Source organism: Thunnus thynnus, chromosome 14, assembly GCF_963924715.1.
Source record: "Thunnus thynnus chromosome 14, fThuThy2.1, whole genome shotgun sequence".
Taxonomy (NCBI): Eukaryota; Metazoa; Chordata; class Actinopteri; order Scombriformes; family Scombridae; genus Thunnus; species Thunnus thynnus.
In genome coordinates this window covers 152,055-178,012 of record NC_089530.1, presented here as the reverse complement: position 1 = coordinate 178,012, position 25,958 = coordinate 152,055, and the positions used below count along the sequence as shown (strand labels likewise).

Genomic DNA, 25,958 nt, shown 5'->3' with positions numbered 1-25,958 from the left:
CTCCTGGAAAGCTATTGATGTAGCACTTTTCTCCTTATGAAAATAACACGGAGATTATTCGACCAATGAGAATTTAGTCAGACAAGAGCATATCGACCAACTAATCGACCAGTTGACCAGCAGACTACAGCCCTAAAAATTACATGTTTGCTCGGAGACACCCACACAGTCCTTTGTGCTGGTCAATGCTGTTGGGCCTCATACTCCATGTGTATGAGACAAAGGCAGGCCTGCATCCAGTAGCAAAGCCTGATAACAGAAAGGCGCCAAGTCAAACAAGTCCAGAACAGACTTACACTCCCATCACGCTTTGCTCAACTCACACCTCGGTGTGAAATCCAGCAGAGTCATACTCTCGGCTTTCATTGGTCAAGACCCACCAGAACCCATGTGGGATTCCCTCTGCCCAACCGAGATTATAAACACTCCACTCCCTCCTTGGACCAGCGCTTCCTAGCTGCTCGTGGCTTGTGTAAAGACTAACTTCCGTACGTATGTGACTGTAACTAGGCCATACAATCTCAACTTCACTGGACAAGTTAGCCTAACGAGTGGAGATTTCTCTTTGTTCAACTGACCGTTACCAGATCCAAAGAAGACCACAGTGCAACCCAGTGCTCTCACCCTTTCCTGCAGAAGAACCTTCCCCACAACAGATGCCATCTTGCCTTAATATACGGAGGAGAATTGTTGCCGGATGCCCTTAGTAAGAGCTCGTAGGCAGGTGACACCTCGCTGCTCCTACTGTTTGCGCTGTGACACTGCATTAGAGCACTGCATCAGAGATTTCATCATACAAAACCTGCAAATCTCAGTCTAAAAAATAAAATATTATCAACAGCAGCTCATGTGCATTTATGATCAATTATCCTTTAACATTATATTTTCACATAAACCTGTAAATAATCAAAGTTTGAGGTTTCAGAAACATTTAAAAACACAAAAAGTAATGACATGTAAAATGAAGAAGAAATACTTAAGATTCTGAACTATTTCTAGGTCAGCAAGGAAATCTGACCTTTTGTACAAACGAGTTATACTCGTTTGTACAAAAGGGCCACCAAAAATGTACTTTGGCTGCCAAAATTTAGGGGCTTGGTGGCCTGTGGGGCCAGTTCTTAAAAATATTAGTGTCTCTCCCTGGAAGGTAATGGACTCAGAGTCTGGTTTTGCTGCTGATAATACCATGAAGTATTGTTGTTGTTGCTGCTTGTTTTGATTGTGTTTATCACACTAGACTGTTTTGTGTTTGTCCAATTGCTTGGATTGCTGTGTTTTAACTCGCCATTGTCTGTGAGACCATGGGTTGCATTTTATTTATTGAAATCAGACTGTGGCCAATGAATACATTCGCACACCACATTTCTGCTACTTCTCCCCACGATCTCTTGTTTTTTGGTGTCTTCACCCTGGTGAGCAGATAACTTGATTACAGCGCTTAGTTCTGTCCCCAAGTTAACTTATTGTTAGAGACACATGTCAAGCAGGCAGATGCCATTGACCATTGTCTCTGTTCAAATCTCGTGGTCACGTCCGACATCTTGACTGAAACTCTGGTGTGATGTAGAGATTCAAATATGCACTCAACAAAAAAAGTACAAAGAAACAAATACTGCTTTCTAACACTCTGTGTTTTTGTTCAACTTTTATTCTCAGATCGATGATAAGGAGTTTGACATTCCCCAAGTGGACACACCTCCCACACTGGAGAGCATCCTCAATGAGGTCAAGTACATGTTACCATTTGACCACTATACTGTTCACACACTGTCAACAATCAGTGACAACTTCTTGAAAGTATAATGGTCATTGTCAGTTTGTTCTCATTTTAATCAGCTTTGTATTATAGAGGGATAGCAGTGTCCAAGCCACTCTCTGTCAAGTGGCTCTTTTGCTGCCAGATGTTCCACTTTCACCAGCCAGTCCCTAACTTTGTCTGTCTTCTGTTTGGTGCTGGGCAGGTAGTGGACAGTAGCTTTATCAGAACTTTTACCACTGAAAACAGGTGCTTTGTCGCCCGGGAAACCAAAACAATGAGCTGTAAGAGTTTAAAATATATAATATTGATTTGATTTATGGAACAGGACAGTGTGCAATATTAAGCATAAATGATGCACTGCACCAGAGTTAGCTTGAAGCTCATTTGCATCTATAGTCCATTACAATCAAAACATACAACAGCACAACAACAAACAGTACAAAGCAAAAAAAAAAAACAACCCCCCCCCCCCCCCCCCCCTCCCAAAAAAACAAAAAAACTACAAAGAACACACCATACAAAATACAAAGCTACACACAACAGCACATCACGTACACCCACAATGTAAACTAGGCTCAGTGGTCACACAGCTGATTCGTCCTTAGTTGATTTTTTAAGGGGAAGGGAGGGGAAGTATAGAGTTGATGATAATTCTTAGTGGGTTCATTGCTATAAGCTAATCCTTTCACATTAGTAAGTTGATCCATTGTTAATATAAAAATATTGATTAGTGCAGCTTTAAGTAAAAATCATCATCTTGTCATTTTTCCAGTGTGTCATTTTTCCACATGCTGAAAAAACATATAATAAATGGAGACACAAGTAGAATGAAGACATTTGCAGCTGATAGAATTGATGAGGCGTCAGTTTGATATAGGTATGCCAGTTAGCAAACACTGACAATAATACTGATGTTGTCAGTGCTTGCTCTTCAGCTTACCTAAACCAAATTTGGCTATTAGTCATGTTCTTGACAATGTTCTCCAGTGACACATCTGTAATAAGGCTCCTCTCAGAAGCACAGTTACCTGTTATTGATACATACTGTATGTTAAAGTGAACAGTTTATTTTTCATGATTTCTACACTACAGTCTACATAATGCTAAAGTTTTGGGCACAGAGCTCCACAGACTAATAACAGCGATCCCGTTTTCAGTCTCTGAACAGAAGTTCTGTGTCAGCTGTTGCTTTCAGTCCCTCCCTGTAAATTTTTCAAAGAACATCAGGACAAAGTCAAGAGGTTGTAATATGTAGTACAACAAGATAATGAAGCTGTAAACAGAACAGCATTCCTACACATGTGCAGTGGCATCTGCCTTACACAGAACTATTATCCAGAGAGTGAAAATGTGATTGCTGTTATCAGTCTTTGGGTACGGTAATTTGTTTGGAAGCAGCTCCAAACTCTTAGTTATGAAGGAAAATGTCACCCTGTGCAGCAGTGTAGCTCACTGATGTGTTTTTAATAGTTTTTGGACAACAACAGAGGTCTGTGGCACAGAGGAATAAGATATATCAGGCTTTGATAGACACACAATACCTGTCAGTTGATCTATCTTGTATTTTTAATTATATAACTATAACGAAATAGAGAGAAAATAAATTTTTGGTTTTGGTTAAGTTTATTTTTTATGCATGCCCACTCTTTCTCCCTTGTGTGCTGTTGCTTTTTCGCTCAAAGGTGTACTGGGCAGAGTTGGGAGGATAAATAGAGAGAAATCATGGCAGAACAATTTTTATAAAGTGTGGAAAACAATTACGACCCCACCTAACCCCCGGTTTACGATGACATAGTCAATACAGGAAAGTTCCAGTGAGCAAAAAAAAAAAGATGGGAACACCTTTACCTGAGATGTGTTTGTTGTGTTGTCCTCTGTGCCTGCAGCTGGAAGATGAGGAGGAGCGGTTTGTGTTGGAGGATACCTGCGTGCTGAATACAGACAATATTGATGCTCACTCTTGTGACACCTCCTCTCTTGCCAGCTCTGACAGTGGAGACCCAGCACACCTCAAACGGCATGAACACACACACACACACACACACACACACACATACACACACACACACACTAGGGGTGAGAATCTTTGAGAATCTCATGATTCAATTAGATTCAGAATCTTTGGTGTCCGATTTGAATCGATTCTTGATCCAAAACCAATTCTTGACTGAATGAATAGAAAAGTGAGCACAATTTTCAGTCTCTTGCTCCACTGTACTGTGTGCCAAACCAGTGAATGGTTTGGCACACAGTACAGATTCCATTGAAATATAATATGAGACATAACTGGCAATTAAAATAAATGATCTGCAGCTTTTTATTTTATTTTAAAATGTTAATTGCATTAATTAAAGAATTAATTAATTTGAATGCATCTTACAGTCTCATAACAAAATGAGGGGGAGGCAGAGTGCTCCACTCTGTTGTTATTAACGTCATGTCTCCTGCAGTGGAGAGCAGCCTCTCTGCTGCACTGTTAGCTCCGGGGAAAGCCATTGCTGTCCAAGACACTGAGTGGGCACAGGGTTTCTGAGGTGAAACAGACTGAGCTCTGAGTTATTTTCCTCACTTCAGAGTTGGTTTAAGTTGTTTAAGTGCTGCAGTGTGTGTTGGTCAGCCAGTCAGTTTGTTACTACTGGAGTTCGGTGCTCCACTAACATTAGTCTCTGGATGATGGCGTAGAAAGCTCACAATATACATCATGCTCATCTTGCAAAGGTAATTATTTAGTCATTAAGTCAAGACATGCTTGCAACCACTGCCTTTTGTGAAGATGAATTACAAGATAACTCTAGTGTGTGCATGCTGTAGACTGTCCAGGTGCTGCACTGCCTTCGCAGTTGAGTTTGACCTTTTTCGTTTCGTCAACATCACGTTATTAACTAACATTTAGAGAATTTTTGACACTCTTGAATCAATGCAGAATCATCCATGTCCACATTGAGATGCATTTAAGAATCGTTTTTCTCTCCGACTCCTAACACACATACATACAAACCTTCTTGTCTTTGCATATACAAGGTAATAAAATGGAAAATGCCTCCTTTATTTGTGTGTACGTATGTCTTTGTGGACATGTACACGTCTGAAGGAAGAAGAGGACAGTGGATCTGAATGCGACAGTTCATGGATCTGTTCTTCGACACAGCCTGCTGAAGGGCATCTCTGCACAGATCGTCTCTGCTGCTGTAAGACACACGCAGATGGTAACCTCAGTGGGCTTGAGTCACTAAACTGTGTCACTTGACCAAACAGCTGTCAATCAATCGGGATTCTATATTTGTGGGGGAAGATGGTTATCGGTTAGTAATTCTGTGATCCCACTCTAGTTTTGTTGCAGGTTCTGTGGATAAAACAGGTTTTATTTAGATGATTTATTGTTGCAGAGGTCTTTATTTTAGCACTACTGTACCTACAAAATTGTTCTTGAAATTTGTTCCAATAGACTAAACCATCTAAGATTGATTTAAACATGAAGTAAACATCATAAAAACATGTGTATCTTTTCTTAAGGACAAAGTGGATGCTGGACTGCCAACTGCTATAGTGAGTATTAGTTAATTTAACTATGAATCCATTTGAATAGATATTATATTAGTTTAAAGGAAAATTTGGGAACATACTCTGTCACTCTTTCTATGAAATTTGATGGCTTACTGCATTATATGCCCTCATAATGCATTTTATCAATTTCATAATTTATCTGAAGTGGCTTTAGAGACACAGGAAAGCAATTGAAGTTTAGAGTATTACAGAGGAGTTTTTACACATCTAAGCAGCCACAACATTTACACAGAACACTGTATTCAAGCATGAAAGTAGCGAAAGATGGAGGAGAGAAACAAAAGGAGAATGAGATGAGATTGTCATTGTGACAGAGGTTGGGTTTGCACCTGTGTCCATCACCTAGTATACTATCACCTCGTTTTGATTTTCTTTGTCTCTTCCTGACTTCCTATGATTAATTCTAAGCTTAATATTTTTTTGTGTTCAGACAGTGTCTGGTGTGATTGCGGTGGGAACATCTCATGGTCTGGCTCTGGTCTTTGGTGAGTCTTGACAATACTCCTTTTTATGTAGACAGTGGTGTAAAGAATACCTTAACATTTGAAACTTTTTACGATGCAAATACATCACATCCATCTAGCCATCCATCCCTCCATCACTCACTCACACTCACGACCAGTTGCTCTCATTCCCTCTTGCAGATCCTCACAAGCTCTGTGAGACTGGATGTATGGGTATTTACTTGCCTCAAAGCCACATACTTGGCTTTATGCTTTTCACTGTGAAGCATCTGTGGTATAAATTGCATTCTGTTGTACACTGATGTTGTTGTTGTTCCTGCTGAGTCATAAATATAATTTCATAACATCCCAAAAACATCAACTCTCTTCAATAAAAAGCCTTATATGTCTATTGTCTATTTAATTTCAAGATTAATGCGAACATATATGGTTCAAAACAAGTCAAATTCATTTAGGGGCAAAGTTATGTTTCCCTTTTTTGTTTTAGTTTTACAATATATTCTGTGATTTGGAGAAAGCCTGCAGTGCAAAGACAGAGTGAAATTAAAGTAGCAAAGGTTTATGTGCATAACCAAAAAAGACCTTTAGCTACATCCTCAACACACACTCATCCACAGTCTCATATTGATGGTAGCTTTTGCAAATACTCTGCTGCCCTCTAGTGTCTGGCCTTCACCTAAACACAGACTTATTGTACAGATGTAGCTGAAAATATTGGCACACTTCCACCTTTTTTTTTTTTTTTTTTAAACTAAATTTTCTCTGTATTAAGTTGAAACTGACAGAAGTATATGGTATCCATCATTCTTTATTTCACATTGAATATAACTGGAACTTTGCTTTTGATTTACAACTTAACATATTATTTAATACAATAAAACAAATGAATATGGCTTGGCCAAAAATATTGGACCCTTAACTTAATATTTTGTAGCACAGCTTTTGGAGGCAATAACTGCAGTCAAGCGCTTTCTGTAACTCTGAATAAGGTTTCTAAAGCCACTCAAACTGCTCCAGTTCTCTGAGGTTTGATGGGTGCCGTCTCCCAACTGCAACTTTCAGCTCTTTCCACAGATGTTCATTTAGGATTCAGATTGGGACTCATAGCAGGCCACTTCAGAACGGTCCAACGTTTTCTTCTCATCCACCCTTGGGTGCTTTTCGATGTATGTTAGGGGTCATTATCCTGCTGGAAGACCCATGACCTGCGACTAAGACACAGCGTTCTGATGCTGGGCTGTATGTTTTGCTCCAAAATGCCCCGCTAGTGTGAGTTAGCAAAGCAACCTCAAAACATCACTGAGCCTCCTCCATGTTTCACAGCAGGCATGGTGTCCTTCTTTTTGAAGGCCTCATTTTTTCTTCTGTAAACATAGTATTGGCATGATTTACCATAAACCTCTAATTTTTTTCATTTTTCCAAAGCCCATTCTCTGAGAAGGACTGTGGCTTGTCAACATGCATTTTGGCAATGTCCAGTCTGACTTTTTTGTGTCTCCCCCTTAGAAGTGAGGTCCTCTTCTTGGCTACAGTTCCATGGGCCTTAAACTTCTTAATAATATTGGCAACAGTGGTCACAGGAACATCAAGCTCTTCGGAGGTGGTCTTGTAACCTTTATGTTGACTGTGCTTGGCCTTTTTTCTAATGTCTTCAGACCACTCTCTAGTTTTCCTTCTGTTTTCCATGTTCAATCTGTGACAAAACAGCAGAGTGAGTTATTTTCTCTTTTTAAACTGGCTGCGTGAGTGATTATAAGAAAACGCCTGTGATACTAATTAAAACACAATAGTCCGCTTAAAGTATCACTACAAGTCAGTTATTTCTTACAACTTCTAAAGGGTAACAGGCTATTTTAGAATGTCTTTGTAGAATAAGCATGAATTCAATTATTTTTGTTTATTTTGTTTAATTTTTGTTCCACTGCAAATCAAACATAGACATGCATTGATAATAAAATATCTGAATTACAACACTGTTAAGGATGAATGGTGCATGATTTTAATAAAATGCAAGGGTACCAATAATTTTGGCCACGTCTGTATCATTAAGGCAAGATACAATTCCTCTTATAATATCAAGGTGTTGTTGTTCACATTGCCTGTGTCATGTCATGAAATTCAAAGTCCTCTCACACAGATGTCTTGGGCCTTGTCTTCTGATAACGATCGACCTTAGAAGTTAAGAGTGAATGGTGTCAGACACGAGTAAAAAATCTTTTTTTGTATGGCATGATTTGGAAAAAAAATGTTTTTCTTGCCATGACTATTCCTCCTGTTCATACTGACCATTAGAAGATCCCTCCATAATACACTTACAATGTAAGTGATGGAGGCCAAAATCCACAGTGCTCCTTCTGTCCATTCAAGCCGTCCAACTGAGTCAAGCCAAGTAGTTATCTTTCATTGTCTTTTTAGTGGTAATGTCCCTCTTTTTGTTACTATACTTCCACCGCAGCTCAACAGGGAAACACTGTCTGAGGAAACGCAAAGAGGGAATTTGATGCTAAAAACACTGTAAATGTGGCAGGTATCCTCTTGATATAACTCACTCAGATTGGCTGTGTTTGGACCTAATTGCTGACCCCTGGTCTGCAGTCCTTACCATTCATGTTATTGGGTGGAATCCGGTTTGAGAAAGTAAACTTTAATTGATTTATCTGCTGCTCAATGCAGACTTAACTCTGAAGATCATATTAAACTACAATTAAGCAATTGCTGTTCCTACAAGTTACATGAATATACTTCATCTTATCATCATTTGTATTAGACTTGCTGTAAGTGTGAGACAAACAACATACACACGTACACAATGTACACACCATACATAGAAAGAAAACAGAAGATATGGAACCTGAGAATGTACCACCGGACAAGTGACATTTCAGTGAGAAGAGATGAACTGAAGATGTAATCACTTTAGTTTCAAGCATATTATTAAGCCAAATTAAATGTGCATGATTTCTGTTTGTAAAAAAAATGATAAATTCTTAGATAGTTAAATTTTATTTATACATAGACAAAAACAAAGATGACATTATTTGATCAACACACGTCTTGTTTTTTATTTGTAATTAGCCATCAATTAAAACCATCCTTTATACATCCAGTATTTATTTTAGAATCTTTTGCACTCATATTTTAGATATATTGATTAATGTGTTAGTGACATTAAGTGACCAGCTGTTGAGCTTCACACATATTTAAAAGATTTTATTACAATTATTATGATCATTTCATATGGCTTACATAACAAGAGTACAATCTTTTTTTTTTTTTTTACTCAATACATGCCAGTATCACTGATGTCCACCCTCAGGACAGCTTCACCGGAGTCTGACATGGAGGCACTGACAATAACATAATCGCCCTGAAAAGAAATGCAGGAGCCATCAGCCTTTGCTCTTACAAAATTATTTTCACTTCCATTATACATGATATCATAAAGATTGTAGTCACAATTGTTGCCTCTATCAAATATCCCCACGGCAAACCAGTTGGAGTAGAGGTTTCGGTCGTAGGGCACAGAGAACATAACAGCCATGACATGGCTGTAGTCGTTCAGGTCAGCATTGAAAAGGTCATAGGTGAAGACGCCGACTGCGCCAGTTGCAGCACCGGTGGTCTTGTTGAACAATGCACTGGCAGCGGAGCATGGACCCACCATGGGCGGCAGAGGGACCTCACAGCAGCCACTCTCAATGAACACCCTGAACACACAGACACAACCTATCAGACCGATTCTTACAGAAACCTTTTTTGTGTGTTTTTTGTGCCTTCCTACAAGCACCCTAACCCAACAAGTAGCCAAAACAAATTGCATAACAACACTGCAGTTCAGTCAGCTAACTCCCATAGAATAGATTATTTAAATGTAGAATATGTACAGAATTAATTTCTAGGTTCTGACCTTGCTGCTCCCTACATGGAAACATCAAGCTCAGCACAGCACAGTGACAAAACTACCCCAAAGGGAAGGTGGACTCAGAGCCTACAGGTTGATGCTAGTAACAAATAATATGAAATGTGGATGAAATGTAACAAATTGAAATAAAAGGGGCAGCCTATTTATTTGGCAGTCACACACACAATATTTCATAAGCAAAATGCTCCAAATACTTGAGTACTCAAGTTGCCTGAGCTTGCTCGCAGGCTTTTCGTCATTTATAGTATGTCAGGCCAAATGCCCACTCTAGAATTCACTATGTGGGTAGATTTGAAAAAATGTGAACCTAGGCCACCAGGGTGCCCATACAAGAAGCAGTTTGTTTGCAGGTAAACATGCCTGGCCAAAAATAAATTAGAAAGTGAAATTACATGCATGTCACATGCTATATGGATTTTAAAACCTAAAGCCCTTTGCTGCAAATTTTTGATTTGGGATACATAGATAAAATTGACTTGACTCTGTGACAACAATGCAGCCTTAAAAGTAAAAACAGGTGAACACACTAGTAATTAATGAAAAGCTTGGTGTAGCCAATAACCTTAATAATACTGGAAACTAAAACTAAAATAAACATCATGAGCTCATTTTCCAACACCATTGATGAGTAGTTGACTTCAGTAAATCATATGTCCTGCAGGCGTGTTCATAAGTTTTTCCCCTGGACACTTATCTGGTTGTGTAACATTTTGCAGCACATTGTGTTGTGTATATTTTAGCAATACATTACCTTGGGTTGGCAAGAGTGTAACAGCCAGAGTTGTTGTTGATCTCAACTGAGCAGTTGCGATGAGGCATTGTAATGAGGTGTGGAGCAATGGCAGGGAAGCAGGCTGGCTGTGAACTAGAGACAAACTGGGCAGGATCAGATGTCTAAGTTAGACATTCTAAATTGAAATTGTAATCATGTCTTGGGAAAGACAAATACAAAGGACAATGATGATAAGAGTAAGAAGTATTTCGTCCCAAATATGTTTCGACTTCTTTGTATCTTGGCAACACCTCAGCTATTCACATTGACACAAGTTTTTCAAGACTTAAGAACTTTAGAATTAAAGCCTTTAATATGGCGCACAGTGTCTAAAAGTTTTTTGAACGGACTAAATCTGCTTTCTAAGCACAAAGACAAACACACAATCACAAAGTGACTTCAGAGGAGGTCCTGGATTTCTTCAGCTCAAAAAAGGGCAGAGACTGGGCCTGCCATTATGAGATATGCAGCTTTTAAATTTATTCAGTGTCACATCCCCCGAAATGAAGTCCTGCTTACGCCCCTGGTAATAATTATCTGTTTTCTTGATAGTATTTTCAACGTTAATTTCATCTCATCTCATAAATATACTAATCCAAACATGTTTCGTGTCTAGATGTATTATAGATGTATTATTTAGATTCTAGCTGTACAGTGCCTCTACATTTTTGAAAAAGTAGTGTTCTTAATTTTTTCAGTTTGTGACCAATTTTTAGTTTATTATCTTGGACTCAAAAAGCTCATACTTGATCTTGATTTAACCTAAACTTAGACTATAAAGATTTTATACATCAATAATTTAAGAAATGACTAAAACTAGAGTAAAATGTTAATGGTTTTCTTTAACTGAGACAAGACTAAAATTTTATTTTTTCTTTTTGAATAAAAATTGAAAATAAGATGAATGAAGTTGTGTAAGACTATGTCAAACTCATATGGACTTGATCTCAAGACTAAGACAACCTGATTTTAAAATAGACACAATTACCTATAGACTGATGAGAAGAGGAAAGATTTTGGCGTATAAACTTTGCATACAACTTGTAATGAAACTAAACATGTCTGTGTGGAAATAAATTTCATGAAACTTTGCAGTGTAAGCCTCATTAACTCACAGTAGTAAAGCTGAGATAAAGTCACTAATGCTTACTGTCTAAATGTGACACATTATGTGAATATAGGAATACTTGCCTTTTTCGGAAATTGAAGCGGTGATAAGTTTGTTTTCTCTAATACTGGTGATCTGCAGAGTTAAAAAAAAGCCGAAAACAGTTTTTTGAGCTACCAGGTTGTTGTCCAGGTTTCAGGCAGGATGTGGTGAAGTGACATTGCTCATGAGCTGCTCACACACTGGGTTTTATTGACTCAGGTAATCAGAACCTTTAGGCACCCGTTGACTCCCTCCTTATCTCCTGTTCATTATCAGCTCTCCACCTTCCTCTGTTCCCGGACCTTTCCTCCACTTTATCACCTTGACACAATTGAACCAAACTGATTGCATCAATGCAGGCTTTTGTTTGAAGCCTTTTTAAAATGGGTATTCACTATTTGTACAGGGCAGGACATCAGGAGTGCAAGGACTTACTGGTGTGCCATGTTCACAGGGTAACACAACAAAACAGAATATGAGGAAGGGCAACACAGTTAATTCACTGACCATGAAATGGGAATTGAGGTAATATGGCACCCTTTTTGAAAGCTAGAGTCAAGACAACCACAAAAACTATCATCAGTTCCTCTGCTTTGCACATGGTGATTTTGTAATTAAACGTCCATGTCCTGGATGATTAGTTATTAGCATTATTTGCATTCTTCACAAATGATCACTAAACCAGATATTTTTTACTTATCAGGTATCTGATATATCAATATAAATTAAAACACATTTTTTTCACCCAACTATGTAATATAAGATATCTTATTGATAATATAAATTAGAACAATTATCTTATTGCATGATTGAAAATCCCATGCCATGTAAAACTGCACTGTGTGTAACAGCCCAGCAAACTGAGACGTTGTATGTTGAGACATATATGTTGTTTGAATGTCCCTTCAAGATGTCCCGTAATGGTTCAGAAATGGTTCAAAAATACAAGTTGTGCTGACATTAGTTACATGGACATCAGCTAGATGTCCATGTAACTAGTGATGTACAGTGTGCAATCTGCATTTATACATCCATATGTCCAGATTAAGAACTTGGTATGCTATACTTTTTTTTCTTCTTTTTTATTATTTTAACTTCATCAATCCACAGTGCTTGTTTCCAAAATGCATCAGGCTTCTTTAGATGTTCTTTTGCATAATTCTGACATTGAATTTTATGATGAGGACATGAAGGTCTTTTTTGTGCAAGCATCGCTACACAGTGGAACAGTGCACCACCACTCCTGAGTCTGCTAAATCTTCCTGCAGGTTTTTTGCAGTCAGATGGGGGTTTTGATTTGCCTTTCTGACCAGCATATGAGAAGTTCTCTCCAAGAGTTTTGTTGGTCTTTCAGATCTCATCTTGACCTTCATAGTTCCCTTAAATTGCCATCTCTTAATTACATTTCACACTGTAGAAACTGAAAGTTGACAACACTTTGCTATCTTCTTGTAGCCTTCCCCTGCATTGTGGGCATCAATAACTTTGTTGTCAGAGTCTTACACAGCTGCTTAGAGGAACCCATGGTTGGAGTTTTTGCACAAGGTTTGAAGAGTTTGAGTATTTGTAAAGCTTTGAAACTGGCACCAATTGACATTTTCTAATGACAATTGTTGACATGCCTCAGGCCTAACAAGCTGATTAAGGTCTGAGACCTTGTAAAAAGAATTTGAGACCTCAGAACTCTAGGGTGCCCAAACTTTTGCATAAACCACAATGATGTTCTTATTTTTGTTCAATTTATGACATAAAAAGTAACTATGCATTAAATTTGCAGAAAATATTGTGCTTTTCCCCCCATATCCTAGGGAGGCTTTGTTTACATCTTTTCAATACAAAAATCACAAAATATGTTATTTGTCAAAGGGTGGCCAAACTTGTGCAAGCAACTGTAAGTCAGTAGCGATAAGTGGCCAACTAGTGTTGTGGAGCTGTAACTTCTACAAAAAATGACTGGAACGTCATGTTTCTGCATTCAGTCCTTTACTGAACAAACTGCGCATTATTACATTGAAAAAACACACAGTATTGTACTGCTTACATATATCTTGTGCCAACAGAACTTTTCTCAAGCTTACTTCCCTTTTCTGCTTGTAACTCTGGTCTAAAACATTACTGCCACCTTGTGGTCTGTATTAGTCACTGTTCACAATCTTTAACTCCTTATACTACAAATAAATGTCTCCACATTTGTAATATTTAACCTTTATAACTGCATATTTTTAACTGTATGAATTACTGTATCAATGAACTTAAGATACAACAAGTGTAAAATAACATGACATGGATTGGTTTTCCTCCTTTCCTCCCCAATTTTTTGAGCCACCAGCCACCACTGACGCACATACACACATTTTAGGCATGGCCCAAACTATTGGAGGCCATGGCTCCAGGTGTTTCTGTGCCTCAGCTAAAGTGACCAGCTTAGTTTCAGTAAGATTAAAATTTCTAAACACAAAGAGGTTTCAGCCCTAGTTCAAAGCTGTCAAGCTTGGTAGCAGTTTGCTGAAAGAAAGCATAAGTAATTTTAACAGAGAACTGTATACATAAAATGTAAAAGGCTGCTGCTCTTGACTGATACAAACGGAATGAGTTCATATTGTGATGTTGTTTTGGTTTTTGCTGGGGCTGAGGTTTCAGCAGTGCTGACCTGTGTTTCTTTGTATTGCTGTCCAAATGATGCCTGGGCAGGAAAAGGTATGAACATCCCTGTCAGATGCTTAATGTTGTTCATTTTGTGCTCAACCTGATGGGCGCTGATGTCTGTTTAGCTTTGGCCAAGCTAGTTTGATGCATGCTTTGTCATTTGATTTGGTTATTTTCAATTAGCAGTTTTAAATTGCCTTTTCTGTTCTTCATTTTGTGCCATTGCATTGTGTTATTTTTTACTATTTGATTCTGTTTTTACACTGTTAAACTTGAGGATGGGGAAAACCTTGAGTTTGTCTTTTTTTTTAATATGTTTGACCGACTACACGTTTTTTTTTTAAGACCGTACCCCTGCTTCTGCAGTTAACTGTCTGCTTCATCTTCCTCTCCAGATACCAACCAGGCTCTGCGGCTCTGTCTGGGTACCAAGGCAACTGGGGCAGAGTTTGGTGCTGTGTCCGCCCTAAGCATCAACCACGACTGCTCACGACTTCTCTGCGGGTTTGCCAAAGGACAGGTACAGTCCCAGCCACTCAGTTGCCTTCCTCAGCCAGAGGCTTTATGGCTGCCAGTCATTTTTCAGCTATTGTCTAGCCACTGCCACAGGCTCACAGTAGTTGCTGGAACTTTTAGAATGTTTGCAGCCCTTGTAGTTATCAGAATTGGAATCATCTTTATTTGCCAAGTATGTTTACACATACAAGGAATCTGACTCTGGTTTAGTGGCTCACACACAACTCAGCACAACAAAGCACAACAATGTCCAGAAAAATATACAAGGAATGTCTATTAACAGGTGAAACCATTTCTGTGAACTGTAAAGAGGATACAAATGGTGAAAAGAAATGAAGAGTGCACAGAGAGATGAGATAAATATTGAATGGTAAAAAAAAAAAAAAAAGTGACATGTTACTTTGCACATGTAGTAGGTGGTTATGTATAGTATATACAGCCTGTTCAAAATAAAGTAATGAATGAAATTTATTGCACATTTTGATTTAGACTAAAATAAATATATATCATTTGTAGGTACAGTGGGTATTATAGTGTTACAGGGTTATTGCACATTGCCTGAGGTAAATGTTCATAAGTGTGATGGCGAGGGGAAGAAACTGTTCCTGTGTCTGGTGGGTGATCCAGACCAGACAGTGATGGATGTGTAGAGAACAGACTCGATAATTGTGGTGTAAAACTGGATCAGCAGCTCCTGTGGCAGGTTGTACATCCTCTGCTGGACCTTTTTGATGACTGTGTTGATGTTGGACTGCTGTTGAGTATGATGATGGGGGGCTCCTCCTGAAATCCAGCGTCATCTCCACAGTTTTGAGTGTGTTCAGCTCCAGATTGTTGCAACTGCACCACAGGGCCAGCTGTTCAACCTCCTGTCTGTATGCAGACTCATCTCCATCTTGGATAAGGCAGATGACGGTTGTGTCATCATGCACATATTTTTAACGACATAAACCCTGATCTTACCCTCAAATTTTACTTTACACCTGCATTAGCTGTTTTTTTTTTTTGGGCTACTTGGGGGCAGCAGAAACAAGTTGTGAACACAGCATGACATACTATATAATCAACTGATATTTTGCACTAGTTACCAAACAGTTGCTTATTTACACATTATTCACTCAGTTACAGTGCAACAATATCATTCATTTGGAGTTTTTGTTTCTGTCCACCTGGAGAGAGTAAGTCCAATATTCACTCTCTTTGAGCTCTGTTTTTGCTTTCTACCAACTCCTGAGGGAAATATCTGGCTCTTTAGCTGATAAATGCTTCATTATGTTCACCAGCTTTTCGCTAACTGTGTCTGTTTGGTAGTGAACAGTGGGTTTTTAGAGCTTTTTCTCTGAAAATAGCTGCCTTCTGCGGCCAAAAACCACACTGAGAGCTGTGAGAGTGAATCAAATCAGCAAATTTGCAGCTGAACAGCTAAACAATGAGTTGAAACTCACTATAAACTCACTATAAAGCTCTGTAAAGCTGAGGGGAGCTGTAGAGTCGCTGATTGTTCTCTGTAGGTTCATCAATGCACACCATGCCTCTCATTTCACACGATATAATGAAAAATATTGACTATAGCTGCTTTAATGACTTTAAAGCAGAGAACAAAATTAGCACCGGCCACTAGCCAAATGCTGATAAAATATGCAAGTGGCTGGTAAATTTGCCTCACTCACTAGCCAAAAAAACAATAGTAGCCAGGTTAAAAATACCATACAAGTTGATGTTAAGAGAAAGTTAATTATGATTAAAAGATACGTCATAAATATGGTTAAAAAGCTATTTCCTAAAAGATTAAAAGGTTCAGTGGATTAAAAAAGTTTAAAAAAATATATATAGTTGTATAGTTATAAATATTCTGTTTTATTGTGAATGGTAGTAAGAGGACGTGGTATTCCAGAGTAAGTTTAATACTGGTCATTCATTGGTTGACATGGATTGGATCATGAAGATGTGGGGGAAGAGAGACAGAGAGAGGGGCAGTAGAGTGTGAGCGAAGTCAGGTGGTTTGACGGACTGAGTGGCGACGTGTGCGTAGTGTTTACAAACAAATATGTAGTTGGTGTCTCAGATTATCTACTCGACAGTCTTTGCCAGGGTGCTCATTTTATATATTTTCTGCGAGCAGCTGTAGGCACCTCTACTCAAAGTTTGTTATACAGTTGTTCACGTTTGTTTGTTTATTAGCTCATTAGCCAAACTTGTTTTTGTTAGCATTCATTAGCAAAGTGTATGGACTCATAGTCACTATAACTAACACACATATTAGTATACTTGGAAACCCTGAGGATTTACCAGATAGTGCTATGAGCTACTAAGTCAACGCTCATCTATGGACTTCTGTGTCATCTTGTTCCTCCCTGGAGACTGAGAGGCTGGTATAAACTGCAGGTTGGTGTCAGACTTCATGACCAAGGTACCACATATGATATTGTTGCTCTTTTGAGTGTAGCAGCCAAATAGTTTTGGGCCTCTCTGTTCCCAAGCATGGAATCAAGCCTGCAACAGGCTTATTTATTTTAATATCTGCTGGCTTCTGTGTGGTGTGTGTGCTTGTTGAATGTGGGCCCACTAATTTTGGGGTAAATTTAAACCAGAGGTAATCTAAATTTCACTTGGAGTATGTTGTTTTACATTTGAAGAGAATTATTGCTGTAACTGAAGTTATTGAAAGAAAAGAGAATGTGAAATTTGAAAGAGACTAAATATTATTTCATTGTTTATTTGGGAAATTTTGCAAAAGTAAATAATAGAAGTTCATTAATTTCTAAAACTCGTGATGTTTGGTTATTTCTTTTACTTAAGGTATTTAAACAGTAGATATTAGTGACAGTTTGTTAAAGGAGTGATACACTTATTTCCTTGCAGTAGTCTAATTCCTCAAAGGTAGACTACCTTGTATAGATTTGTTACAAGGGTTAAATAAAGGGCTCCCGTGGCTCAGGAGGTAGAGTGGGTCGTCCACTAATCAGAAGATCAGTGCTTCGATTCCCATCTCCTCCAGTCCAATGCCGATGTGTCCTTGGGCAAGATACTTGACCCCAAATTGCTTCTGATGGCTGTGCCATCAGTGTATGAATGTGTGTGAATGGTTAGTTTCCTCTGATGGGCAGGTTGGGACCTTGCATGGTAGCCCCTGTACCTATTCTGCGTAGGAATGTGTGTGAATGGGTGAATGTGATTTGTAGTGTAAAAGCGCTTTAAGTGGTCAGAAGACTAGAAAGGGGCTATACAGGTACAATCCATTTACCATTTACCATAAAACAGTCTAACAAGTGTGTTACAGTTCATTAGCAGTGAATAAAGGGACTCAAGACAATAAAAAGCATGTATAGACAAAGAGAAATAGGGTAACATCTAAGTATTATATATTGTACATTAAGTTAGTTGATTTAAAGAACTCAGGGCCCTTCCCTGATTAGACTAGGTGAGCTACACAATGATAATCTATTGAGTGGCTTGTAAAATTTGAATATTCACTAGCCAAATGGCCGGTGGACAAAAAAGTTAATTTTGAACCCTGTTTTGAAGTCACCAGTTATTGTAATTTTAAAGATGCGCTCATAAAGGTGGTAATTTTTTAGAAAAGGAATAGAAATGGGTCTTTATAGCTCTAGTTATGAATGGTTGAACATTATATCTCCACGTAGTGCACAATTTTTCACTTGCCTGCATCAGCTTGCACCTGATTTGTATCTGAACAGAAAGCAGGACTACAGGAAAATATATTGAGTTGAAGTGAAAGGAAGAAGAAGTGAAATTTTATCATATGTTATTCCACAGTTATTAGGCTATAACTAAGACATTTGGATTTTAGATTTGTTCAGACACAAAATCATGTGCTAAAACTGCATGCAAAAAACAGCGCTTATATCATGAGAGTGCATGCTACATACACCTGTCTCCCTCTCTTTAACCATTTGCCAACAGTAATTAAAGTGTGTTTTAACATTGAATGGCGGGCTGTTTGGCAGACCTGCCAAATTGTAATTGTGTGAATTATTATAGGGGGAGCTCTCAAGATGTGTTCAACAGGTTGATCGCAGGTCATTTTCTGTTGAACTATTACACTTTAAATCCTGTCTGTCTGTCTGTCTGTCTGTCTGCATGATTAGATTACGATGTGGGATCTAGCTAGTGGAAAGCTTCTGAGAACTATCACTGATGCCCACCCTCCAGGGACAGCAATACTGCATGTGAAGGTATAACACATGCACACACACACACACACGTTTGCACATGCTTGTGATCCTTCGAACATAACATGCGTGTACATGTACACGTGAAAAAATATTTCCGAACAAGAAGTTGATGGTCTGTTTCCTGCACAAGGTATTTATTTTAGAATTTACCGAGATGGATACAGTAAACATAAAAAAATGGACCATATTTACTAAGTTTATCATTTTAAGCCCCTGTAAGGGAATGTGGCTGTATTGTGTTGTGGCCAGAGTCAACACTCAAGCCAGAACAGACCTACAAACAGCCATGACTAAAGAAACAGACAATAATGAAAATTTACAGTGTAATACACACAGAAATTGGTCTTGATGTGAAATGGGTTTGATGCCTGATAACTTTCATCTAATTTCTGTGCCTTATTATTGTTTCCCTGTATTTGTGTCTTTAGTTCACAGATGACCCAACTCTTGCAGTGTGCAACGACAGTGGAGGATCAGTTTTCGAGCTGGCTTTCAGGTACATTACTCTGCTTTCATTGCTTAAATGAAAATACTATTACATAAAATACCAAAGTACCATTAGATCATTCACACACTTGCCTTCACTCCTTAAGTAGTTCGTAACAACCAATCTTAAAGATTGCATTGGTACTAGGAGTCTGTTCTCATTCTTATTCTGATGAATGGTTGAATTTAATTATGCTGTTGCTGATGTTATCATGACTAGTTTGGAACCAATGTTGTCTGTTTTTATTTTGATTGTATTAATTAATGTGAAATAATGAAACTGTAAGAGTTAGAACTTTAGTTCTTTTGAAATGTGGAACTGTACAACTGTATGGAAGCACCATGCATCCACCAAAGAAAAATAAATTGGAGGCTGTATTTTGTAAATATGGCCTCTGTATCTTATAATCATTACCTATCTAACTTATCTATCTTAATTTTTTTATTAAATAAAAAAGTTTATAATATGTGGAATTACGAGAAAACTATCTCAACATTAAAGCTGCAACCAGTGATGAACGGGCCCTCGCACCTCCACGCACGTCGGGCCCTAATTTTCATCAAGTTTATTTTTAGAAAAGTAAAGACTTTTAACCCACATGACCTGGTCAATGTTTGATTGAAATGTGTACTGTCAGGTGTGGAGAGACAATAAGTAACCGCAGCTGGACACAGAAAAATACTCATATTTGAATGGAGAGTGTGAGCGAACCGCTAGGTGCTTGGGCCCTAATAAAGGAAAAACTGCAGTACAGAGCTACAAATTTTAGTTTTGATTTTATTTTTCTGCAGCACTTTATCACTTAACTGTCACTCTCAATCAATGAGCTCCATTCAACCCCCACAACCTCCCCCCCCCCCTATTCTCTCTCTCTTCCTCTCACTTTTTTGTAGGAAATTTCATCACGAATCCATTGATACAGGTTTCAAAGTGGTCAGACTTATAGTTTAGACATCAGAACCATTTGTTTGACACAAAGTCCATGCCCAGAGATTGCCTCCCCATTCCTTTACATTGTAAGCTGTGATGTGGCACTGCAACTTTCAGGGCTTATAAAATCCAAACCGTTCGAGTTATTACAAAGTTTTTAACAACTTTTTTTCAGCATAGTGTCATAAGTCACCTATTAAAGTTTGCAGCCAATACCATTAACGCCCTCGGAGGAGATAGCGTTTGTTCGGGGGCCAGAATTGGGGCAAAGTCTTATTTTGAAAGGCTAATTACAGACTTCCTGTTGGATTTAGGTTTGGGGTGTCAGCATATGTTGTGTAGGTCTTGATGAGACAAATAATTGAGTTTTGGTTTGATCTCTCTATGACATTCCTGCAGGTTGTGGTGGCCATTTTCGTTACATAGGTGGCGCTAGAGAGCACATTTTGGCACTTTAGAGGTTAATTTTTACATTTTATCAAATTTTCCACCAAACCTGATGTGTGTGCCAAATTTTTGAGCATGTTTAGGGGGTCAAATTAAGGGTTGAAGTGGCGTAATAATAAAGGAAGAAGATGAAGAAACAACACACGAAATACAATAGGGTCCACGCCCTTAGGTTGTCAGAATTCATCATAACGACTTCAAAATTAGTGTGCGTCATCTAGACTAGCTTATGATCAAAAGATTTAGCTATCATTGAAGCGTGTTGCCATGGCATGGCGTTGAGTTTTGATGTTTCGCCATGACAGAGGAAATTGCTATAACTTAAGTGTAAATGCTCCAGTATGGACCAAACTTTACATGTTTGATAAGAGTCCCGGCCTGAGTGATGCAAACTGGCTGAATAGCGCCCCCTACAAAATTTCAAGGAAGCAACCCCAGCAGCAGGCAAAATAGTGGATAAAGGAAGTGATGTTAATCTCCATCTTGCACTGTCTGACAACAGCCCGGGTCTGAAGACATCCACATGCCCGTGACAGAAGCCCTTTGACTGCGCCACGCCCTGATGTACGCAAAGGTGCGAGGGCCAATTCAATGCTGCTTGCAGCTTTAATAATTATTATTATTGATATTATTATCATTGATATGATACAGCAAAAAATGAATAATAATTGATATGATATATGATTTTATTTAAGGATTGCAGACACACAAAATTCTAAGGGATACCATGTTAAGGTGTGTAATGGGAAATTGCTGATCACTCAATAAACACACAAAGAGAGCATTGTTAGGTCATGAAATAATGTAATCAAATAATACAATCAGAAGTATAATGCATCATAGTTCTGGAGACAAAGATACATACCACCTAGCTATCTTTTCTTTGTCTGAAAGGTTGGCACTTAACCAGTCCCTTAAATACTACTTGTACAGAATTTAAGACATCTGTTTACTAACCTTACAGGTCAGCAACCAACCCTCAGATAGAAACATAAGTCAAAAGTTCAGCTAACCTAGGAACAGTCTTTCTTCACGACCATATATGACAGTACATAAGCATGCACCAAGTAGCATCACAAAATAACATTACTACTATATTAAATTAAGGACAAACCACACTATCCTCTAAAAGCTTATCAGTTTTACACATAAACATCTACATAACTATAGTTTATCTTATCACTGGCTCAGGTAAGGGTATAACAGAATAAACTTAACTGTTAAACACACAACTGCCTCATCTTACACAGCAAAGAACTAAGTTTAGAATAGACATAGCACAGAGGAATTTAGAACATGTGTGAAACACAAACTAACACTAAACTGAACTTAAACACTATCTGAAACATGTATGATATATTCAAGAAATACATCAAATGATAACCTATTATTCAGTTTTCTTTTACAGGTAAAAACACAGAAAAAAACATACAGTACCAGTCAAAAAAGTTTGGACACACCTACTCATTCAAGGATTTTTCTTTATCAGGGCCTGAGCCCCAAATGGGCGAAGACCCTCTTATATCTGTTGTGTTTCTTTCTTTCTTTCTTTATTATCTCGCCACTTCAGACCTAAAAACTCACCAGATTTGGCATGCACATCAGGTCTCGTGAAAAAATTGATAAAATGTAAAAATTATCCTCAAAGTGCCAAAATGTGCTCTATAGTGCCACCTATGTATCTAATATGGCTGCTTGGCCTGTAGGAATGTCGTAGAGAGATCGAACCAAAACTCTATTTGTCTCATCAAGACCTACAAATCATACACTGACACCCCTGACCTAAATCCAACAGCAAGTCCGCAATATGCCCTTCAAAGTACGACTTTGCACCGATTTTGGACCCCCAAGAAATGCTATCTCCTCCTAGGGCGTTAATGGTATGGGCTTCAAACTTGAATACATGAGTTATGACACTGTGCTGAACAAAAGTTGTTAATTAATTTTGTAATAACTCGAAGGTTTAGATATTGTAAGCCCTGAAAGTTGTAGTGCCACATCACACCTTACAATGTAAACCAATGGAGAGGCAATCTCTAGGCATGGACTTTGTGTCAAACAAATGGTTCTGATGTCTAAACTATAAGTCTGACCACTTTGAAACCTGTATCAATGGATTCATGATGAAATTTCCTACAAAAAAATTTGATTTTTAATGTAGGATTTGGCCAAAGTCATGGGATTTATGAGGATATTTCACAAGCAGAGTGATATTCTCCTGTCCAACTGAGAGGGAGAGAGAGAGAATAGGAGGAGGGGGGGGTTGGTGTGGGGGTTGAATGGAGCTCATTGAGTGAGAGTGATAGTTTAGTGATAAAGTGCTGCAGAAAAATAAAATCAAAACTAAAATTTGTAGCTCTGTACTGCAGTTTTTCCTTTATTAGGGCCCAAGCACCTAGCGATTCACTCACACTCTCCATTCAAATATATGAGTATTTTTCTGTGTCAGTTACTTATTGTCTCTACACACCTGACAGTACACATTTCAATCAAACATTGACCAGGTCATGTGGGTTAAAAGTCTTTTACTTTTCTAAAAATAAACTTGATGAAAATTAGGAAATTAATTTGTTTTACACACAAACTCATCAAAAGTTTTCAAATTATTAATTGAAATTACAGTGAAATGGCCCAAAACTTGCATAATTTTGGTGACACAGGTGTGAGCAAGACAGACATGTCTCACCCTGCAGAAAATTCTCATCCTCACACCGTTGAGATTTGATGTTTCGCCATGACAGAGGAAGTTGCTATAACTTTATTGTACATGCTCTAGTCTGCACCAAACATGGCATTGACCAACTCACCTCCTTTGTACAAAAGATCAGATTTCCTTGAGTTGTATCCCTTCCATTGAAGCATGCGTTTAGATCACCCTCAGGTGGATTTGATCTACTCATCAGAGGCTTGTTGAAGTAGCTCGACTTGTAGCCAGTGTTCACCTTTTTTAAATATAGTTGTGCCTCTAGCTACCAGCAGATCATTGCTTGCAATGTAATAGTGGGAAATGTGGCATCAGAACTAAGCGAAAGTGTCAGAAGTCAAATTGTTATTCTAAGCGGGGGCTAAGAGGGGCTTTCTCAGTGTCAAATCATGGCTAGACTAAAGGTTTCTAAGGGGCAGTGCATGGAACTCTAAAACACTTTGCAGAAACTGGATCAGTTGTATCCAAAGCACGATCAGTCAAAAGTGACCATGCCATCAGAAGATCAATACATCAAGCATCAAGTTCCCTGAGAGATAGAAAATCAACTTAATTTGCTAAATTTAAGAATGCAAGACTCAGCAAATGTACTGTCAAAAGAAGGCTATCTTGTAGTGGTCTCAGAGGAGCAGTTTTTAAACTACTTCTTAGGGGGGGGAAACAAGACTAAACACTTGGGTGGGCTAAGAAATACCAGAATTTCACAGTGGATGACTGGAAAAAAAGTCCCATATACTGATTAATCCAAGGTTGAGATTTATGGCAGTAACAGAAGGGTATATGTAAGGAGACAAACAGGAGAGAGAATGATACCGCAGTGTATCAAACCAACAGTGAAACATGATGATAGGAATATTTAAGTCTGGGGGTGTTTTGCCTACTCTGGAGTTGGACACCTGCACCAAATCGACTCCACCCTAACCAAAGAGAAGTGCAAAGTCATTCTTCAGAGACATGATATACCCTCTGGTTTGAATCTTTGTGGAGAAGGATTCATACTGCTGCAGGATAATGACCCAAACACACTTCAAAGCTTTGTAAGAACTACTACCAAAGAAGACCAAGGTGTCTGACTGTTATGGACTTTCCTCCACTGTCACCTGACCTCAACCCCATTGAACATTTATGTGGTAACTTGAAGACTGAGAAAGCCAAGCATTCTGTGACATCACAAGAAGTGCTTTGGAACATTGTCAAATTATGCTGGGATAACATAGATTATCAGGTTTTGCACAAATTTGTGAAGTCCATGTCAGGCCATGTCATTAATAATGATGTCATTAAAGCAGATGGGGGCCATACCAAATTCCAAGATGCAGGAAATTCATGAATATTTTTCAAAGATTCAACTTTTCTCTCAAATTGCTAATCTATTATCATTTGTAATTATCATAAGTATCTTGACAAGTGCTCTCAGACTTTTGGACCCCACTGATACACAGTATATGAAAAGAAATAAAAGAGGACCTAAAATAGAGCCTTGATTTCTCAAACTTATGATTATTTAATGCGTGTGTGTGTATGGGATGGTTGTTTATATATAAAAAAAATATATAATGAAAATTATTATCCACTTCTTGTGTTGTATATATTTATGGTCCTAGTTTTAATTTAGTGTCTGTATTGTTGGATTTTAGTTTGTTTGTTAGTGTTTCTTATTTATATTCATTTTTATTTTGGTCTTAATAGCTTCATTGTATTTTGTTTCTTACCTACCTCTTACAGTATAGTGTCCTTCTTTTGTTTTGTGAATTATGCAACTTCGATGCTATGACAGTTTAGTATCATTATAGTGCTTTAAAAGTCTGTCAAGTCTGTCTTGAAACAATTTTCAGGTGCCCATGTGTACATCGAAACAGGTTTTTCTTGCCATAATCATTTCTAAAACTACATTCCAAAGTTTATCTGAAGTCAATATGAGGCCTCAGACATCTTGCGTATCCTCCTTATTCTTAGTTTATTCTTACTTGTATGAAATTCCCTCCATGTGTTACTGTCTCTCCATGGCAGCTCAGCAAGGAAACTCACAATGAGGAAATTGTTTTAAAAAGATTGTAAATTCACAAGACACTTGATTTGTCTAACAGACTGCTGAAGCCTCATATTAAGCTGAACTTTAGAACGCATTTTTGTACAAGGCAAGGACTGTGGATTTGTACTCCCAAACCCTAACCCTAACCATCTCTTCCTTTAGAAACCCATTATGAAGTGATCTTTTAATGGCCAATATGAACTGTAGACATGATTACAGGAAACAAACAAAAACTGTTTCAATGTACATATGGATATGTGGGTATTATTTTCAAACATGAACAATTGTGAAGTTAACCTTGAATTTGGACAACTGAATTTTGTAAAACTGACACAATATGGCTGTTTCACAATTTCTTACAGTTCCACT

General features: G+C 38.2%; 2 protein-coding genes across 3 annotated transcripts in view; one reads left to right on the top strand and one right to left on the bottom strand.

Annotated features, from left to right (window-relative positions):
* vps8 (VPS8 subunit of CORVET complex) overlaps nt 1-25,958 on the top strand; it is a 170,804-nt gene that overhangs the window by 3,095 nt on the left and 141,751 nt on the right. For both annotated transcript variants that reach the window (XM_067609216.1, XM_067609215.1), the window contains exons 2-9: nt 1,657-1,725; nt 3,646-3,776; nt 4,851-4,947; nt 5,273-5,305; nt 5,754-5,808; nt 14,673-14,797; nt 18,903-18,989; nt 19,418-19,485. In XM_067609216.1, the coding sequence (XP_067465317.1) occupies nt 1,657-1,725; nt 3,646-3,776; nt 4,851-4,947; nt 5,273-5,305; nt 5,754-5,808; nt 14,673-14,797; nt 18,903-18,989; nt 19,418-19,485 (665 nt within the window). The remainder of the gene's footprint in view (nt 1-1,656; nt 1,726-3,645; nt 3,777-4,850; nt 4,948-5,272; nt 5,306-5,753; nt 5,809-14,672; nt 14,798-18,902; nt 18,990-19,417; nt 19,486-25,958) is intronic.
* On the bottom strand, nt 8,830-11,206 carry LOC137196549 (DELTA-stichotoxin-Hmg2b-like). The gene is made up of 2 exons (XM_067609217.1): nt 10,461-11,206; nt 8,830-9,494 (listed from the first exon to the last, which is right to left on the bottom strand). The coding sequence occupies exons 1-2, from the start codon at nt 10,526-10,528 to the stop codon at nt 9,068-9,070; spliced, it is 495 nt and encodes a 164-aa protein (XP_067465318.1). The 5' UTR covers nt 10,529-11,206; the 3' UTR covers nt 8,830-9,067.

Coding starts and splice junctions, on each gene's coding strand:
- LOC137196549 (XM_067609217.1), bottom strand. CDS start 10,528: ATGCCTCATCGCAACTGCTCAGTTGAGATCAACAACAACTCTGGCTGT. Junction 9,495..10,460: donor TACACTCTTGCCAACCCAAG/GTAATGTATTGC, acceptor CTGTGTGTTCAG/GGTGTTCATTGAGAGTGGCT.